Genomic DNA, 19,529 nt, shown 5'->3' with positions numbered 1-19,529 from the left:
TTTCAGCTGTCTTAGAATGGCTTTGTGATCTCATGAAACAAAGAACAATCTAATGTATAAACACATATCAAAAAATAGACAAAATTTCAATACAATTTTTAATTCCTTAATAAAGTATTTTAAAAAATGTTGTACTTCTTATTTTTTATCTGCAAATTAAACTTAAGAGGGTTTTTGGATAAAAAATATTATTACCATAATTACAACAATTATGAATTCTGGATTGCTTCCAGTATTTGTACATCTTGGAAGTAAATAATACATTTATACATATATCTCTTTTTAAATAATTCTAAAATACTTCGGGTACAATACCACTGATTTGTTTACAATTTTAAGTGACTCAGCGCAGATATATAGTAACTGTATGCAACAAAGTCAGATTTTGCAAGGCTCATGAGCACAGAAGAATTCAGCACTTACAGTCTCTGTCTGCCTGCTGCATACGTGTATCTTCCTCCTGCAAGTAGGTCTGGAGGTTTTTTAACACCTGGATTTTTAAGTTTACTGAACAGTTCTTATCTGAAAGAATGCTGTTGTACAGAGTCTTCACTTCTTGTTCGAACATCAAACTTGGGTGCTGTATAAATGCAAATCCTAAGAGTGGAGGAAAGAGGAAATGGTTCTCATTATTATAATTTAGAAATTGTATTTCTGCTTTTCAAGTTCTCCAGAAGAAAGGTATGAAATTTATCTCCTCCCAGTAGCATAGCTTTTTCTAGTCCAAACAGTATCACACTTCCATATGGACACCATCCGTTGCTAACAAGAAGTTCTGAACCATGACAGTTCTATTTACCACGACTCTGTTTGATGGATAAAATGGAGTATTGACCCAGGGGAGCTGCACAGAAAGTTATAAAGGTCTGGAACCAGGTCCAGTGTAGTGGCCTTCATCTCAATGACTAGAAGCTATCACCAGCATGAGAAAGGAATGTTACCAAAAATTATCTGTCATTTTTCTAATACATTCTAATGTATTAGACATTCTAATACATCTAGAGACAAACATTTTGCTGCAAATGTAAGATGTGACTCATGCAGATGCAGAGAAAATATGGAAAAATTGATAAATACCATGAGTATTTAACATCATAATAGAAAAAATAGTCACCAGGGAACACAGTACAATTTGTACCTCTTGCTGTCATTATTCATATGCCTATTGTAGTCTTCTCTTGAAGATCATCTGAAGTGTTCCCAAGACTATGTGTTTTGGAAGATAGACACTACAGAACAGTTCTTAGCTGTAGTCTTACCCTTGCCAATGAACTGGCTATTCTTAAGTCTATATTTAATAAAACCTTTTCTAAATTACTGGCAGTATATACCATTTTAGATAATGTATGTAGATTTAGAAGTGCTGCTGACAAATTCTTACGGAGTATCTTAAAAAAAACTGTAATGAGAACATAACATTCTAATTTAATTTACATTTAACTAACTAATTGTTTTTAAGACTGTTTAGGAAAAGCAGACATTAAATGCATTTTCTGTGATCACAAAAAAATTCAGATTTTAAATGGGCACATATAAAAAATAGGAACATAAGAGAAAAATGGGGGAAAAATGAAAGCAAATAAAATTTACAAGAGCAATATATAAGAATATCTGTAACAGAGTGAAGATTTAGTAAAGTTTTTAAAACAGGCTCCATACACAAAAAGACAGTATAGGGCAAAGGCTAAGTCCAAGGCAAGCCCGCAGTGTATTTCAGATCTCATTTCAGTCCCAAAACAAGAAGCAGAGAAGCAGATGAGAGAAAGGGAAAGGAGAAGAAAAAGAAATTAGGGTGGTCTTTGGAATATGTGGTATGATTGTGTGGTCTATACAAGCGTATATTGATGTTTGTAACTTGACTGCCTCTGTACAAAGTCCAACCCATTTCTTATGGTTAATTTTAAAAATGAAAAGCACATGGAAGTATCTGTAGCAACTCACAAAACTTTTTCTTCATTCACTTTAAGAAATCAAAACCAGCAGTATTCTCAGGGAAATTCTTACTTTTCCATCGCCAGTTAACTGGGGAAGAAATCTTACTTGGCATAAGAGGCTGTCATAGGAGATGAAGAAAGGCACCTGCTGTATGTTTTTTTAAAGACTGAATTCACATGTCAGAGATGCTGTCACACCATTTATCTTCACTCCTGTTTTCACTCTGTTAAGAATCTTTAGAGTAAGCACTGAACTTGGTTGCGTAAAACATTAACTATTAGGTACTTAAAAGTTTAGCTAAACTTACTAACAAGTTTATATCCTCAACTTGTTTTTCAATTACACATCTGTAAGAGAAGCACAACCATAATAATTAACATTAAGATTAGGCTTAATCCCTCAACAGCAGTGGCACATCCTGAAGTGAAGCTAAAACTGCTGAGTGTCCCTACTAAAGTGAAAGGATGATAGGAAAGTACATTCTTCACATGACCTTTTTCACCATATATAAATGTTGAATTGGCTTGCTAGTCCTTTTCACTGTACTGCTGGCTCACAAACATTTGAATGAGTTCAACAACTTTGCTCAGTGACCAGCCTGAGGTGGAAATTTGCACTGTCTACCACATCTCCATGTATCCAACAGCTATCTTCAGAATCAGTACTTGGATGAAATCAGTATATCACTAAAACCAGTAAGGTTTAATTAAAATAAACATTGATATTTTTACAGGCAGAAAAAAAAATCTAAAGAATGACTTCTGACAAAACAGATCACAGTTCAGACTATAATTTAGAAACATCATTTTTGGCAAATGTGAAATACTCCATACCCATGAGCAGAGTGATCATGTCTATGGTTAAGAATACAGACCCTAACCCACATATGATATTCTCTAGTGTACAATTTAATTGGACTGGATTCTGGATTAAGTATCATCTACATGGACATAAAGCCTAGCAAAACTGCAAGTAGTCCAGAGAATCACAGCATTGCTAATGCAAAAGAGGCAACTCCAATGCCATTAATCCTGCTCAACTGTCTTGAAATTGTTTATCATAGAATGACATGAAGATTCAGTCTTGATCCTTATCCTCAGAGCCCTCTCTGGCCTGCATTAGAGTAGGATATCTGAAAAGTTACCTAAAAAGCAACAAAAAGAGGCAAATTCTTGTCCACAGTGAAATCATAAAATGAAAGCTCTCAGGCCTTGGAGACAATTTATTTCAGACCATGCAATAATCACGATTGAGCTCTTCCAGACACCAACACCCTTCTGCCCAAACAAGATTTTCTCAGATGTACAATTTCTGTCCCTAAGTCAGTGGCAGTTCATTTTCTACTGCAAGTCACTGAAATGCCATACTAATCTCACAAAGGCCATCCAGCTACTATAAACAGCAGTACCCTTGACTCCTGCAAAATTCCTGCTCCTGCCCCTAAAATGTTTCAAGTTTTTCCACTCTTTTTTACCTTGTGGACTGAAAAACAAGGTTTGGACTTACAACATACTTGCATGTGGAGTAAAAAAATAGCATCTTCATTACCTTTGAGATTTGCTGCCCTCTACACCTTGGTCACACATCAAAGGGCATTCACTGTCAAAAGCAGCCAAGCTGCTGCAGACTTATGTAACTAGGAACCATTTGACAGCTTTGCTATGACCAGCTCTCAAACAAAATATGCTGTAAGTTTTGATTTTAAGCAAACTCTACTGTGGCTACACAAATACATGAATTCCTACTGATACACAAGAATTTCTACTGGAGCAGAATAATAAAAAAACATTAATATTTCTTACCAAGACCAATAATGGCTTTTGTCTGCACTTCTTCATCTGAATGCTTTGTAAAATACATCAGCAGTTCAAGTACTTTATCCTTAATGTTAACCTGGGCAAATTGGAACAAAAATAATAGCTATTTGAAGGTGAAAAAAAATGTTTCTGATCTCTTACAGGAAGCATATATATATATATAAAAGAAAGGAAGAAATACAACTTTACTGCATAGACCTTGCAAAATCATGTATTTAAAAACCAGAAAGCTACACCATATGTATTATGAAAAAATATATACCTTTGTAGGACTAGGAATAATGTGCTTTCAAATTAAAGTGGAACATTCATTATACCTAAGACATGGAGAATAAATTAAAATTATTTTACCTTACTGTTGCCCTTAAAATCTTCCTGATCAAAATCAAAATGCCGACACAGTGCTCCAACAGTGAAAAGTGATCTAAGGAGTGCTGGTTTATTGGCAGTAAGTATTGTGCTGTTGGGGTCTTCCTGGTGTTGATTTTTTAATTTAGATAGTGCACCTGCAGTAAAAAAAAAATTTTTATCACAGAGTTTAATTGTGGTGTATCCCCCAGATAAGACTTGTACTCAAAACTGAAAAGTGACAGTTACTTGTTAGGATTTTGCTTACCATAGTATCTATTAAAACAGGCCCACACAAATTTATAGTTCTGCGTGACCTTGTTCACAACAGCCCCAAGACAGCTCACACAGTGCTGAACAACCTAGGAGCAAGAAAGAACAAATAAATTAGCTACTTAGAAGTTTAAATTCAGATTATTGTGAAGTTATGCAGGAAAAAGCTATGCTGAACTAAAATTAACAATCTAACAGACAGAATGTAATGTCCCTCCCTAGATTGCCCTGAAAACCTACTCAAACTCATTAAAATACAGCAAAACCATGTGGAAGCCCTGGTAAAGCCGGTACACTGATTTTTTATGACTCAAAAGTTATCTTCATAATGAAGACAAGACTGTCTTTAAACCCAAGTCATGTGAAATGGAATCAATAGAATAGTAGCAATTAAAAACTTACTGTCATGCCATATTTGATGATGAGTTTCATGAGGTCTTCCTCAATAGTGGCAAGAAAGGTCTCACTTGGGTGCTCCATTAGTGGCACTACAAGCTCTAAGATTTTTGCAACATTGCAGATCACCATGAAATCATTCTGGGTCTGAAACAACAGCATTTATAGTATTTAATACTTCTCACCATGGATAAGCTAAGTACTATTAATATGCACTGGCAGTTAAAAACTCCAACTTAATTAAGATATTTGGTAAACATCTAAAAGAATATTTATATATTTTACATCTGCTATTAAATTATATATTATTATGAAATCTAGTTCTGTTTACTGCAGGCATTCTAGGGAAAAAAAGTCTGGATGAGCAGAATTACACCTCTTAGCAAGGCTGTGTCAGACCTGAAAACCTTTGGGTCTGATAATTTTCTGGAGTCTTACAAGAAATCTAGGAACTCTTCCTGAGAAATACACACTAGAGGAGAGACAACACCTAAAAACAAGGTACCCACAACAAAATGAAATTGTGTTTTGACTTAATGTACCTTAAACAAAAGGTAATAATGTCCACAAATGTAGAAAACACAATTAAATTACTACTGGTTTGTCGGAACCCAGAATGTCCCTTGGACTCTCTTGGATGTTCCGGGCCCAGGTCAGAAGCATTTGAGACCCTGGAATGCAGCCACAGACCCCTGTGGCTTTGAACCTGATCCATGGAACAATTTACCAACCTTGCAGGAAGAACAAGAAATCACAAAAGTTTAGATATTGTAGTAGAAGTAGTCACAAAGTGAGAGGAAGAGTTTTTGAGTGCTGTATGGGGGGGTTTTAGGCCTTGTACAGAAGGGTCTGAGTTTTGTACATGGGGGTCAGAAGTTCTAAGATGGAGGGATTTGGGTGTGCCCTGTCCTCTTTCCTTCTTCTTCCTAACCTCCATGTTCTTGGTGATGTTGGTTGGCACTCACAGATTGGTTTAGAATGGAAAGTCACTGTTCAATATAGGTGATGGGCGTTGGGGAAAAACCATAAACATTTAATATGTAACGTGTGATATAAAAGAGGGCACCAGCCCCCTGGGTGTCGGAGTGTGCCCTTGCCTGACTGCTGAACGGACCGCAGCAGCTCAGGGAGAAAATCTTTTAGATAACATACAATAAACTACCTTGAGACTGGACGACTGAAGACTACTGAGTCTTTCTTTGGAGGCACGGGTTGGAGGAGACTTTTCCACCTTTCTGGACCACCCCAACCAGGGGGTGAGGCCCGACAACACAAGAACGTTCCTACACTGGTTTGCATTATCATGATTGTATGGAATCTATGAAAAACATCTGCTAAAGAGACATGCTGCTAGAAATTGACTTTTGACAAATACAGCTTGCTAATCAGGATAGTATAAATCCTGAATGCTAATATCAAGCTATTTGACATGTTCAAGCTGTCAGTGGTAATTCTGTGATTCATCTCAACTATGTGTAAATACAAAACAAACCATTTGCAACCCACTAAATGAGCTGCAGCAAGTAAATATTTAGGTAAGTCTTTCCTATACTGTTTGTTCAGAAGCAGCTCTAAGAACCTGTTGTAAATGTACCTGGAGAATGTGGAAAATGCCTGCAAAGTGCCAGGCTGTATCTACAATCTCAGTTGGTAACAATTACCCCTTAAGCCTGCCCTGGGCAGCTCATGTATTGAAAAGCACTCTGCCACCCACTCACGCTCATCTATCCTTGAGCAATGGGTGCATGATCCTGCCCTGCTCCTTTTAAACAATCAGGGGCTCAGATCAAAATGGCAGAAACCACTGCAAAGATTCAGAGACCTGAATGGGGGAGGGTTCCAGTGGAAGAGCTCTCTACCATGTCTTACAGGGGAATACAAGAGCACTAGAGCTAGAGAAATGAGAAATGAAGTCTAGAAAAGGATGAAATAAGATTTTTTTCTTCTCATATATTTGCTATATATTAGATCACTCTATCTTATGGAACCTTATCCTTAGTCTTAAGGTACATATATTAAACATTAAATACTTTTAAGACTGTGAGTGTAAACTAAAGCAATTCTAAGAAACTATTTCCTGAAGGGAGAAAAACTTAAAGAGGCAGCACAGGTTTCAGTTTCATTTGGCTGCAAAATAAGTAGGTAGAACATGAGGGAGAACATCTTAAAAGCTACAGGGATCTTCAAAAGGATCTAGTAACTTCCAAAGCTATGATGCTCAGGAAAAAATTCCACAATTTAAAATTTTCTTTTCCTACCTTAAATTTCATCAAGTATACAAGACAGATGTTCATTTTCATGCTCAATTATCTAGGGAAAGACTGATTGTCTCTACTTACACTACATTTAGTGGTCAGGTATGGCTGCATGGTCATGGCATGTTTGACCATTAGCTGGGGCCTTATTTTGCTGAATAAGAACAAAGTGGTTATGCAAGCAACCAAGCGACCGGAATTCACACCTTTATTGTCAGAATCTGAAAAAGATTAGAAAATACAAAAAGGAGAGTAAGACCAAGTACTGTTTAAGCAATGAAAGACATATGGCCTAAACACTGTTTTGAGAATTGCTTTCTTTGCATCTCTTTAAAGATCTAAACAGAATGTTCTTATTAGAAATGGGAACATATTGTGTTAACATTTATATGTGACTTCAAACGACTTGAAAAAAGAAGCAAAGATGCATCAAAGACATCACCAGTTTTTAAACTCCTTACTGTAAATGTTAGACTGGCCCACCCAATTATTCCTATTACAAATGTAGACTATACTAATGCAAATACAGTTTGCCATGTTAGTTTTGGTTTTAGTGATCTGAAAGTTTGAACCAGCTATTTTAAAAGTAATTCTACTATTGTGGTTAGCTAGTGAAGATTAGGGACGTTTTATTATTACACAGTACTTTAAATTTCATTACTTAAAAACAATGATTTATTACAATCAGCTTTTAACAGAAATTCCAGAACAGTAACTTTTTCAATGAAGTGATTTTAACAACTGTTATAGTATCATTTAAAAAATTCAAAGGATTTTAACTGAATTTTATAAAATATTACCTGATAAAGATTCTTCATATTTAAGAATGTGCTCGACCAAGTTGTCAACAAGTTGAGTACAGGCTTTCTTCACAGGTTTATATGAGGCATCCTCTTCTGACTTCAACAGCTGTAGCAGATGAAACAGAAAATGGTTTAGTGTTAAAGCTGCAGTCATTTGCATAGAATATATGCTGGTTTTATAACAATTACTACAGATACACCAAGATTTTAGACTACAAAAGTATTTAATTCTCCATGAAACTTACACGGTGAACAAAAAATTACAGGAAGTAAAAAAACAACCTAAGTAAAGAAAAAGTAACTGTAATAAAAATCCATAGTCATTCTCCTTATTTTTTGCATTGGGATGAAAACTGCTTTATGCTTAATGAAATAATGCAGAAACTAGGAAGAGTTAGAAGATTTTTTAAATGCTTAGAGAAATAAATGGCAATTTCAAAACAAATGTTTTTGACACTAAGTTAAAATAACAAATGAAGAACTAACATAGCTGTATGTCAACACTTTATTTAAACTTCTATATGAGCTTGTGTACTAAAATTGTGTCCATGAAGATTCTTCTAGTATCTAAGAAGGACTAAGACCATATTACAGTCTTTTCTTCAGAGAAGAGGCTCTTAATGAAGAGGCTTTGATTTACTTGATAACTTATTTTCATGACACTCCAGGCAAGAGCGGAATCAAAGGATTTTCTTGCTTGAAAATTAACCAGTGCATGCAAGATGTGGAGAATGATAACACAGGTTAAGCGATATACCAAACCAAGCTCAATTCTTAGAAATATTTGTATTAGATATAAGTAGAATATAATGCAGAATTAACTTACACTCTGAAGATTCACTGCTTCCATAAATTGTGTACAAAATACATTGGATGTGAAAATACACTTATCTACTGTTTAAAAAACCTGACATCACTAGATACCTTATTTCAGAATTAAGTATCTTAGCTGTGAACTTTGTATTATGTGAGTCATTACTGAAGAACTAATGAAATTAAACAAACAAATATTTTTAAGAGATTACTTGCAAAGACAGAAACTAATGCCAAAGAAAACTGCACCGAGAAAGACAGAAAAAAAGGTCAGATGTTAAAGAGCAGGAATTTAATTTGTCTTTTGTAGGACTGCTCTTGGAGTTCCTATTCTATGTGTTTTAGAAGCAAAAGGAACACTAAAATTCTAACGATGATTGTACTATACATTCAAAATTCATTACTTACATTTTGAAGAAGCTGTTCAAACCAATCATACCCTGTATCTCTACAAGCTGCAACCTGTAAGTATGTTTGAGAATAAACTGGTTAATAAACAAGGCATTTGAGGAAAAATTATTTCAATATAGATGTCATCTCAAAAGACCAGCAAACATGCATACATTTCTATATGCATTAAGAACAATGGAGACCAGAAACTGTCTTCTGTCTTTGAAAAGTAGTTCCCACCATTTTAGTGACTCCAGAATCTTTACTGGAGACTGCTGTCCCTAGTGCAAAATAAGCTTCTGTTTCATAGAAAATTTTGCACAAATTTATGTATAAATATAATCCTGACACTGAAAACAGACATGCATTTATATCATAGAACCACAAGATCTCTTGAGTTGGAAGGGATCCACAGGGTTCATCAAGTCCCACCCCAGGCCCTGCACAGGACACCCCAAAAGTCACAGAGCATTGTCCAAATCTTCTTAAACTCTGTCAGGCTTGGTACTATGACCACTTCCCTGCGGAACCTGTTCCAGTGCCCAGCCACCCTCTGGGTGAACAACCTTTTGCTGATACCCAAACTAAACCACCCCTGACACAACTTCAGGTCATTCCTTTGTGTTCTGTCACTGGGCACCAGAGAAAAGTACACACACACACATATTTATTTATTTAGGTGTATGTATATACATATATATATATATATATATATATATATATATATATATATATGTTTTTATATAAACAGAACAAGCCTTCATTGCTATCATATATCAGGAACAACACACAGATAAGTTCAAATTAGAACTTGCAGGAGAACTGAGAATTAAACAGAAGACAAATTGACTGACTTCTCAGACAGGAAAAATGCAAACTAGACTATAATTAAAAAAAACTGTAAAGCAAAATGAGGTTTAAACCTGTAACTGTAAGTAATGAAGTCAGTTTTTTTATTTGAAATTTAGATGCTTGAATAATTTATATTAAAACATCTTTTCAGCACAGTGGTTTTATACAATGTATTTTTACTACAAATTAAAACATTTCTATCTGAATTAGATTTTGTTATTTTGGAGATATGCTGTTTAATTTGCTGCTCCTAAATAGTAAGATATAATTATGCAGACATCAGTTTACTCTGAGTAAAAACATGACCCTGTATTTATTAAAACAGCTTATTAACTGTGCCAAATAAAGGTTATCAATTGTTTGAGGAAAATTTTCTTTTAGGAGACAAGTTCTTAGGTAAGCTTAACTATATGCTGCTAGTAGCAATTCCTGTAGAATGTTACATACAATAAAAAGTGGTTGTGTTTCAGCTGAACAAGTACTCAATAGAATCTGAATACAGTGTGGTCACAGTTATTATTGCCAGCAGATTAGTGAGCATTTAAAATTTCCATTTTAAAATTCCAATCACATGAATATTTTTGGCATACATTTCATGTCAGGACATATAAAAAGGGAAACTATCTGACCTATTATTGTGTTAAAAAAAGTACAGATGACGTTTCTAAGATACTAAAAACAAAAATTAATTTTGCACACAACTCAAATTTATTTAACATACCACATCGGTGATGTTTAGTATTTTCCTTGTCATTGCTTCTTTGTCATGGTGTGGAGTTGGAGTAAACCAGAGCTTCTGGAATGTCTCATTTACTAATTTCTGAAGGAAAAGAAAATATTAGCATAAATAAAGAAACTTTCATTGTCACACAAGTATTATTTCTAATACATCCATAGAACAGATGTGCTGATAATCTGTGTCTTTTCATAAGGAATTACACAACTTAAATGAGACTGTAGTATGAAATGTTATCTGAGACAGACCCAGATCTACTGTTACAGGACTTACACTCATCTTATGTCAAACTTCAGCAAAATTAAACAATGGGAAATGATGCTATAGTAAATAAAGTTACTATCTTTCTGCATTAATTGGTATTCCTCAGAAAAACACAGCTGAGAAGCTGACAACTGAACAAACAATCCCTACAGCAGAACTGCAGCAGCACTGGTAGGTTCCTCTAGTTTACAAAACAGCTGTGACAAGGTGGGAAAGAGAGAGAAGCCAAGTCTCTACACTCAAATATAGGAAGTATGTTACCTTCCAGTGTTTTTGAATGGAGGACAACATAGAATAGAATGCAAGTGAATAAAAATTATTCCAAAATTACTTCTCTTTCATGGAATTTTTAAAAACATATCGAAGTTTATGCCTTATTTTTTCTTATTGTTAAAAAGGTAAGAGGAAAGAGGGGAGAGAACACAGTCATCCTCCCTTTCCAGCAGCACCTTGGCTCTAGCCATTCATCTGCTTGTTGATTAAGTCTTCTCAGAAAGCCACTTTACATTAACGTACCTCAAGAGGTAAAAATATCTGCTGCAGCTGTAAAATTTTTAAATTTTACTGAAAGTGTGATACAAAATTACTACAGCTGTGTCCCTATTTACTCAACAATTTTAAAATTATTTTGTCAAATTAAACAAAATAATCATTGTCAGCTTTATGATTTAACACATTATGTTAGGTTTGCGCCCTTCTGCAAATACACACTACACAAAGGGTAGAGTATGAGCACACAAGCAACATTTCAAGGGGAATAATTGTCTCACTGAATATTAGCACAGATTAATACTTTATAATTACTTTATAATTAATACTTTATAATTAGATTAATACTTTAATAATTACATATGGCATATATTAATGTCAAGTAGTTAATTTTTACTTAAAATTTATTGATTTGCAGAAATCAAAGTTTTATATGCCAATTTTACTTGTTAGAAAAGAGAAGCACCAGAGAAAATACTTGCGAGAAGAAAAAAATCTCTAGTAAATATTCAAAATTTTTGATTATTAGCAAGAAGTTACAGAAAACAGAGGATAGAAAAGACAGAAGTAAGAGAGAATTACATAAAGCTAAAACATCAGCTCTTAAAAATTCATAAGTCATAAATATTACAAAGGAGAAATGAAATACTTTTTTAATTTTGTCAAAATAGGGAAACACTAAAGTAACAATAATTAAAATTCTGAAGGATATGTTTCATTCTACCTTAATGCCTTCTTCATCATTGACTCTCCGAATCATTTTCACACACATTTCTGTAATTTTGGGAAAGGTTGGTTGTTCAATGCAGATATCCCTAAGTATTTTTATGACTCTTTTTCTGACACTGATACCAGTATCCTGTGAAGAGAAAAGAATTACACTCTTGAAAACAAATCAGAAACATTAATTTATGTTCTATATTAATTAATATTTGAAGATCACCCAATCTGACTTGCAAAATTTATTTAGAAAAGGCAACTAAAATCTTCTGTGATGTATTTATACAAAAGCTCAGTACAACTTGTTCTAAAGGCTCTGGCTTTAGTTCCCAGAATGCTGAAACAGTTTCTCCATCTATACCCTCCCATCTAAGAGATCATGATGTTGCAATTGTATAATCCACTTCTTTACTCAAGAACTTAAAAGCCAGATGTGGTGATGCTTTAGTTTCTTTATTGAAACACATAAGATCCGCTATAGATTTGGATAGTAATACTTTAAGCCTTTAGATAAAGCTTATGGATAAGATACATGAGGCAGTTGTTTCCATTTTACTAGGCTTCATCTAAGGAGACAGATGAAGAGCTTCACTTCATATCACCTTACTCAAAATCTGTTGAATCTGAACGTCAGGTTTAAGCACTTTATGTAGTATTATATGCACATGACCTACTTATCTCCAAAAGCCTTCACAAACTTGTTTTATCATGTAACTATAGCAAATATGTAGTACTTGACTAAAATTCTGACATGGATACTATAAGCTAATATTATCCAACAGTTAAATTAACATTAAACACCTGGACAAAAAAAAGCCTCTTTTTTTTTTTTTTAAATAAACCTTTCAAAACACTAAAAATAGCATAGAAAGGCTGTCCTCAATGATCCATATTTCAGATTTCAAATATGCGGCAAAACTCCTTATTTCACTTCGTCCTGGTTAAAACTAGGGTAGAGTTAATTTCTTCTCAATAGCTGTTACAGTGCTGTGTTTTGGATTCAGAATGAGAATGGTGTTGATAACACACTGATGTTTTGGTTTTGGCTAAGTTGTGTTTATCCAAGTCAAGGACTTTTTTTTTCCCTCCTCATCTCATGTTCTGCCAATGAGGAGGTAGGCAAAAGAAACTGGGAGGGAGCATACCAGGACAGGTGACCTGAACTGGCCAAAGGGATACTCCACACCATAGAATGTCATGCCTGGTATATAAACTAGGGGCAGTTATTAGAAATCACAGCCACTCTAGGTTTGGGAACAGGGCTCTGGCATCGGTCAGCAGACGATGACCCACTGCTTTGTGCATAAATGGTTTGTTTCCTTTTTATTATAATTATTTATAATTTTATTGTATTTTACTTTATTTTCAATTATTAAATATTCTTATCTCAACATGTAAATTTTACTGCAATCCTCCTGGCTTATTCCACTAGGGTGGGGGTAAGAGATGCAGGGGTTGAGTGAGCAGCTGCATGGTGTGTGCTAAACTTCTATTTGGGCTTAAAGCATGACACAGCTAATTTGAGCACTAATAATGGAATCAAAAGGAATATAGCCCTGGTCTTGATACTGTATGACTTTCTGTAGTTCACCTTTCAATGTAATAAAGCCTCCCTAGAAGCAAGTGGTGCATTTTTACAAGGTTGTCCTTAAAGCCATGATGGCTCACCATTCAAACAATTCCAATTCATTAAACAGGCTCAGTGAAAAGCAAATTTTCCAAAGCCACTTATTTTGCCATAAATACCACAAGTCACCGTACCAATATTCTTTCAATCAGCATGTCATAATACTGCTCAGCAAGCTGAGGACGACAGAGCACAAATCGTCCAAGCAGCTCCACAGCTGCTTCTCGTACACTAGTGGAGTTATCCATTAGCCGCCCATGAACTCCTCGTTGCATATCCAGCTAAAAAGAACAGATGAAACAAAGATTCAGAATAAGATATAAAGATTTATTTTAAGGGTGATATGTGCATGGTAGATATTTTCTTTTTTACCCTGGCTAGAATGCTGGGGTCTACAGCAACAACCTCAGACAAACACTTCATGGCTTTTGTTCGAACAGCAATTGCATTTTCACCAAGTACACGCAGAATCTAGAAGAGAACAAAAACAAAGATTCAATTGTTTTGGGAAGGTACAAATAATAATTAAGAGCAAAAATGCAGCACAATGACATGCAAATAATATTACTAAAATATTAATAACTAAAAGCTGAGTTTATCTTCTCAGAGAATAAAAAGGTGCATGTAAGTGATTGGCACTGAAAACTGAACATGGATATTGACCATGATTTGCTACTTCTCTAAAATTGTGATAAGGTCCTTAAATTTAAATTCTACTTTTGTCATTCAGCTGTGCCTTTCACCATGGTTCTTTTAACAGCAAAGTTGGACAAGGGCACTCTAAGAATGGATCGGTATGCAGATCAGTTTAAGTAGGGCACACTAAGAATGGCTCTGTATGCAGATCAATTTAAGTTCAGTACTAAAATAGTACTGAATTTCAAACATGTCACTGTGTCAGTGTTAGTGCCCTTCTCCCAGAAAAAGCAAGAAACTACACTGGTCAAACAGCAGGTTCCAAAGTGACAGCAACGTGCACTGCAAACAACTGGCCAATCTGGCTTTTACTTTCAAATCAAATTAAGCTCAATTTCATAAATTAATCTTACCAAAGGAATAAGCATCTTACAGAAGCTGTGAAAATTATTTCAACATTTTGTAATGATCCTCTTACTGTGTGCATACAGTGCTTTTGCCATAACCATACATGAATAAATCAAATAATGTGTGCACATTGTAAGATACAAAACACATGCAAGAAAAAAAAAACCTAATCACTTTTGCCATGAACACAGAATATGAAAGCACATGGTGTTATCATGGCCTGTAAACACCTCTGCTCAACAATGGACAGATACTAGCATATGGCTGTGAAAATGTTTGGAAGCAGAATCCAACTGTGTCTCACTGTACTAAGTCTTCCAGTCACAGTTTACCTGTGTCAAATAAATATCGAAGCTCTGGGCAAACGGCCTCATAGAGGCCAAGTAGCGAACAATCAAACATGCATCTTCATAGTCCACAGTATCAGAATTCATCCTGAAATAAATTCCATGCGTTAGTCAGGACACGTTCACAAAAAAATTATTTAAAACATCAAATGCATGGCTAATAAAGAAGAAAGTGGTACTGAAACATACTTTAATGTACTGAACTGAGATGGAGCAGTTTTAATGATGCTGCGAAGAAACTTTTTGCGACTTTCTGCTCTATGCATGATTTGTCCTGTTGTCTCAACATCTTTTGCATGATGAGTTCCTTCAGATGAATCCTCATCCTTCTGAGATTTAATTGCTTTTTCTGTCTCCATAGTTGTATCACGGAACCACTGAGCTACATAAAACTTCCGAGAAAACTGGAGAAATAGAGCAGGATGAACAGAAAACAAAATCAACAGATACAGAAAAAGAAAATTAACAGATTTATAATGAGATTTAAGGAATCTAATGCATCAACATTATTTTGGAAAACACAATCAACAGTATATATTAGGGTGACAATTTAACTGAAGCACTAATATATAATAAAAAAAAATTTCCTCAGTATATGCTGCTGAAATTATTTATATATATTCTTGATGAAAGAAAGCTGGAATTTACCACTAATGAAGCATCAATTTCTGTGTTCTCATCCAGATAATCTAGTAAAGCCTTTTGCAGTTGTTGAATTTCATCATCTCCTCCTGAAACCTGTTAGTAGTAGAAAGATAGTTATAAACAAGAATATTGCAGAGTCATAATTACCATGTGAAAATCTGCATGTCCACATATAAAATACATTGAAGTCAGTTGTTTGCATAATTGTACAGCATTACTAATTTTTTAACACATTAGTTACAAAGTGAAAAAACATTAAGAGCAGAGTAAGACTGGTTTTAAAACACACTGACTGATTTGGTTAATTTTCTTTCTATGGTCTTGCATGAGGACCCTCTGTCATAGAAAAATAAAAAAGGGCGAAACCCAGAAAACACCTTTATTTCCTCAATATTATACTGAAACACCAAGGTCCTTGTAGTAGCTGATGTTACAGCAGAAAAAGGTATTATTCTTTTACTCCAAAATGAGTGAGTTCAAGAGTTGAAAGCATGCCTACAAAACATATAATACTGATTAGGTTTACATATACATATACACACATATATATAAAAGATACCTTGATGTGCAGATTTCTGGTCTTTGACAAACCTGAAATTCTTAGATAACTGGCTTAATATAAGGGGTGCTTGATACTTAACTGCCTAACTACTACCAAACAAATAAAAATCCCAGAAAAAACAAGAAGAAACTGTGAATCCTTTAAAAAATAATATTCAATAATCAGAATGAAAGTAGAAGAATAATTTTTGGCTTTGAATTCTCCAGCCAGAAAAAAAATATTTTTCATTAGCAATGAAAGTTCTAACTTAAAACCATCTTCAGTTCTGTACTAATAGCATTGACTGAGAATCTTGACATGTATTCAGCAGGTAACATAGCTTGCAAACATCAGCAAGCAGAGAAAGGTAACATTAACAAGTCCAAAACATCTGTGTATCAAGAGATAAACTAATGAAAAGCATGCACGAGTGTTCAAATAAACTAGACAATCTATTTCTAAAAAGAAAATACTGTTTGAAAATGTCAAAACAGAATAGATTTTCCTCTAAAACTTATTCTATGAATCATGGGTCCATACCACAGCAGGGAGCACTATATGAATTTATCAACCATTGACTAATATAGTGGTAATGCTATCAGAGTGCAGGAGAAAATATCCAACAGAAGTATCCAATTTAGCAGGGAAGAAAAATCTGTAGAATTGTGAGCTAATTTCTGAATAATTAACTTATAATTTAAGTTTCTGATGACAACAGAAAATAGATTTTCTTATTTTCTTGCCATTTGACCAAGAAAGTAAGGTCAGCTGCACTGTACACATTGTTCTCTTACAAATTTACAAGTAACACAACAGTCTACCCTGATTGATGGTACTGTATAGAACACGCTTTCCACAATGCATGGATGGTAGTGTCTAGCATTACTGATGCTAAGTTTCCCGAGAAATTGAAAAAAAAATGTTTTAACAATTAATTGGCCACAGCATATTTATTTTCTGCAGATGCCAATGCCTAGCAGTTACCTGATCCTGTAAAAACCTGAAACCAAACAGAAAAATTCAGGTCACTGCTCAGATATGTACCTTTCTAGAGTATTTTTCAATACTACTACAACTTCTGAGGATAAGAAAAGAGAAAAGCATTCTTCTGAAATACTTACTATGGATAATGTAAAATTGTCAGAATAACTGTCAACAAAGGAGAATTGTAATCCCTTATACAGAAGTATAAATTATATTATGCCGTGGACATAAATATTTGGCACTGCATGCTGTAGAATATTCTAACAGAAAGAAATTATGGGAAGAATCAGCCTCATAAAGGAGTAGGTGACTTTTACTCTTTAATTGAATGCCTGAAAAGTATAGAAGTTTTTCCTTCAATATAAATTGAATGGTCATTATAAAATATGTGTAGTAGGTCTGTAGTCTTTTCAGGGAAGTGACAACAGTTCAGAAAGAAATGTATAGTGTCCATAAGAAAAATGCAAGTCCTCGTTTGTAAAAGGGCACATGGGAGATGAGATTTTCTCATATTATGTACTGTATAGAGCCCAAATGTATACTCTGCTTTAGCATATGTTGCGACTCCTGTATATTTTGAGCAGCATTAGCAGAAATCCAAATATGGGCTCTCTAATGAAAGACTTTGCATGCCTAGTTTTGGTAGTGAGGGAAGCTACAGGGGTGGCTTCTGTGAGAGGCTGCCAGAAGCCTCCATGTCCATGTCCAGCAGATCCAGTCCCTGGTGGCTCCAAAGATGGAGGTGCTGCTGGCCAAGGCTAGGCTAATTAGAGATGGTGGTAATGTCTCTGTGATAACATATTTTAGAAGAAAGAACAAAAAAGTTATTGTTCAGATGTAATTTTGACCAGGCATGTGAGAGGAACAGTCCTGCAGACACAAGATCAGTGAAGGAGGAGGGGGAGGAAATGCTCCAGGCACTGGAACTGAGATTCTTCTGCAGCCCCTGGAGGAGCCCACGCCAGAGCAGGTGGGTGCCTGAGAGGAGCCTGTGAGCCTGTGGGAGACCTGTGGGAAGAGGGCCCTGCTCCCAGGCTGGAGCAGCCTGTCCCTGAAGGACTGCACCCCACAGAAGAGTGACCACTGCTGCAGTGTTTGAGGGCGCTGCTGCCCATGGGATGGACTCACACTGCAGTAATTTGCAGGGGGCTGCTGTCCATGAGATGGAGCCATGCCGGAGAAGGTCATGGAGAACTGTCTCCCGTGGGAAGGACCCCACGGTGCAGCAGGGGAATGACTCCTCCTCTCCCTCAGCAGGGAGAGAAGCCCGAGTGATGAACTGACCACAGCCCCCATTCCCTATCTCCTTACACTCTTGGGGCAGGAGGTAGAGGGAAGGAGGGAATAGGGTGGGAAAGGTATTTCTAGGGGTTTATTTGACTTCTCATTATTCTGCTCTGATTTTGTTAATAATAAATTCACTTCATATCTCTAAGTTGAGCCAGTTTTGCCTGTGACAGTATTTGGTGAGTGATCTGTCCTGGTCCTTATCTCAACCCATGGACCCTTCCTTACATTTTCTCTCTTCTGTGCAACTGCAGAGAGAAATCACAGCAGCTTGGGTTTGGGCCTGGCATCTGGCTAGCATCAACCCACTACAGACACATATGCAAGTTCTGGAAAAAACACCAAACCACCCCCAAAACATCAAATTATACCATGTAAAAACTAGACCTGCAAGACTAATAGATTAACTCTCTAAAATATGTACTTGAGTGCCAGAAGCTCAGGTTCCACTTTGCAATAGCAAATGCGGGTTCATATGTATTTTTAAGGCCCCTTATGATAGAATCCAACTGTTACTCCATTATTTCCTCAGTATTGTCACAAGAAAACTGACTAATCATTGTAATTAATTAATTTATAGGATCACTACAGAAATGGTGCAATCCTTTTGCACATGAGTTAAGACATGAGTTAACAAATATGATACTTATAAATTGTGTATATTTGATTCAGAAACCTAAACAGTGAATTAAGACTGATTCTCCATAATGTCTATTTTTCAAGTATATTTGAAAATTTCAAGCATTTGAATGGATAGATCTCCATACGGTTGCCCTGAATGTCTCACACACCTGTTTGAGGATTCTGGCTAAAGATCCTTGATCCATTTTGCTAGTGACTGCATCTTTCCTCAGTCTTGCCGCTACAGTTCCAAGATAGTCAAGAGATGCAACTCTTAATGCCATTTCTGTGGATTTGTTGCTGAACTGGTGAACCTAGGAAAAGCAGAACAGACGTTTAAAA

General features: G+C 35.5%; 1 protein-coding gene across 6 annotated transcripts in view; it reads right to left on the bottom strand.

Annotated features, from left to right (window-relative positions):
• The window catches only part of NIPBL (NIPBL cohesin loading factor), a 150,664-nt gene that overhangs the window by 8,125 nt on the left and 123,010 nt on the right, over window positions 1–19,529 (bottom strand). For all 6 annotated transcript variants that reach the window (XM_068177048.1, XM_068177052.1, XM_068177050.1 and 3 more), the window contains 16 exons: window positions 19,358–19,501; window positions 15,758–15,847; window positions 15,299–15,513; window positions 15,095–15,197; window positions 14,091–14,189; window positions 13,853–13,999; window positions 12,096–12,230; window positions 10,604–10,702; window positions 9,049–9,102; window positions 7,825–7,933; window positions 7,109–7,245; window positions 4,776–4,916; window positions 4,369–4,462; window positions 4,104–4,258; window positions 3,738–3,828; window positions 424–597 (listed from right to left, as the gene is read on the bottom strand). In XM_068177048.1, coding sequence (XP_068033149.1) covers window positions 424–597; window positions 3,738–3,828; window positions 4,104–4,258; window positions 4,369–4,462; window positions 4,776–4,916; window positions 7,109–7,245; window positions 7,825–7,933; window positions 9,049–9,102; window positions 10,604–10,702; window positions 12,096–12,230; window positions 13,853–13,999; window positions 14,091–14,189; window positions 15,095–15,197; window positions 15,299–15,513; window positions 15,758–15,847; window positions 19,358–19,501 — 1,987 coding nt within the window. The remainder of the gene's footprint in view (window positions 1–423; window positions 598–3,737; window positions 3,829–4,103; window positions 4,259–4,368; window positions 4,463–4,775; window positions 4,917–7,108; window positions 7,246–7,824; window positions 7,934–9,048; window positions 9,103–10,603; window positions 10,703–12,095; window positions 12,231–13,852; window positions 14,000–14,090; window positions 14,190–15,094; window positions 15,198–15,298; window positions 15,514–15,757; window positions 15,848–19,357; window positions 19,502–19,529) is intronic.

Source organism: Anomalospiza imberbis, chromosome Z (assembly GCF_031753505.1).
Source record: "Anomalospiza imberbis isolate Cuckoo-Finch-1a 21T00152 chromosome Z, ASM3175350v1, whole genome shotgun sequence".
NCBI classification, from domain to species: Eukaryota; Metazoa; Chordata; class Aves; order Passeriformes; family Viduidae; genus Anomalospiza; species Anomalospiza imberbis.
This window is presented reverse-complemented; position numbering and strand designations above follow the sequence as displayed.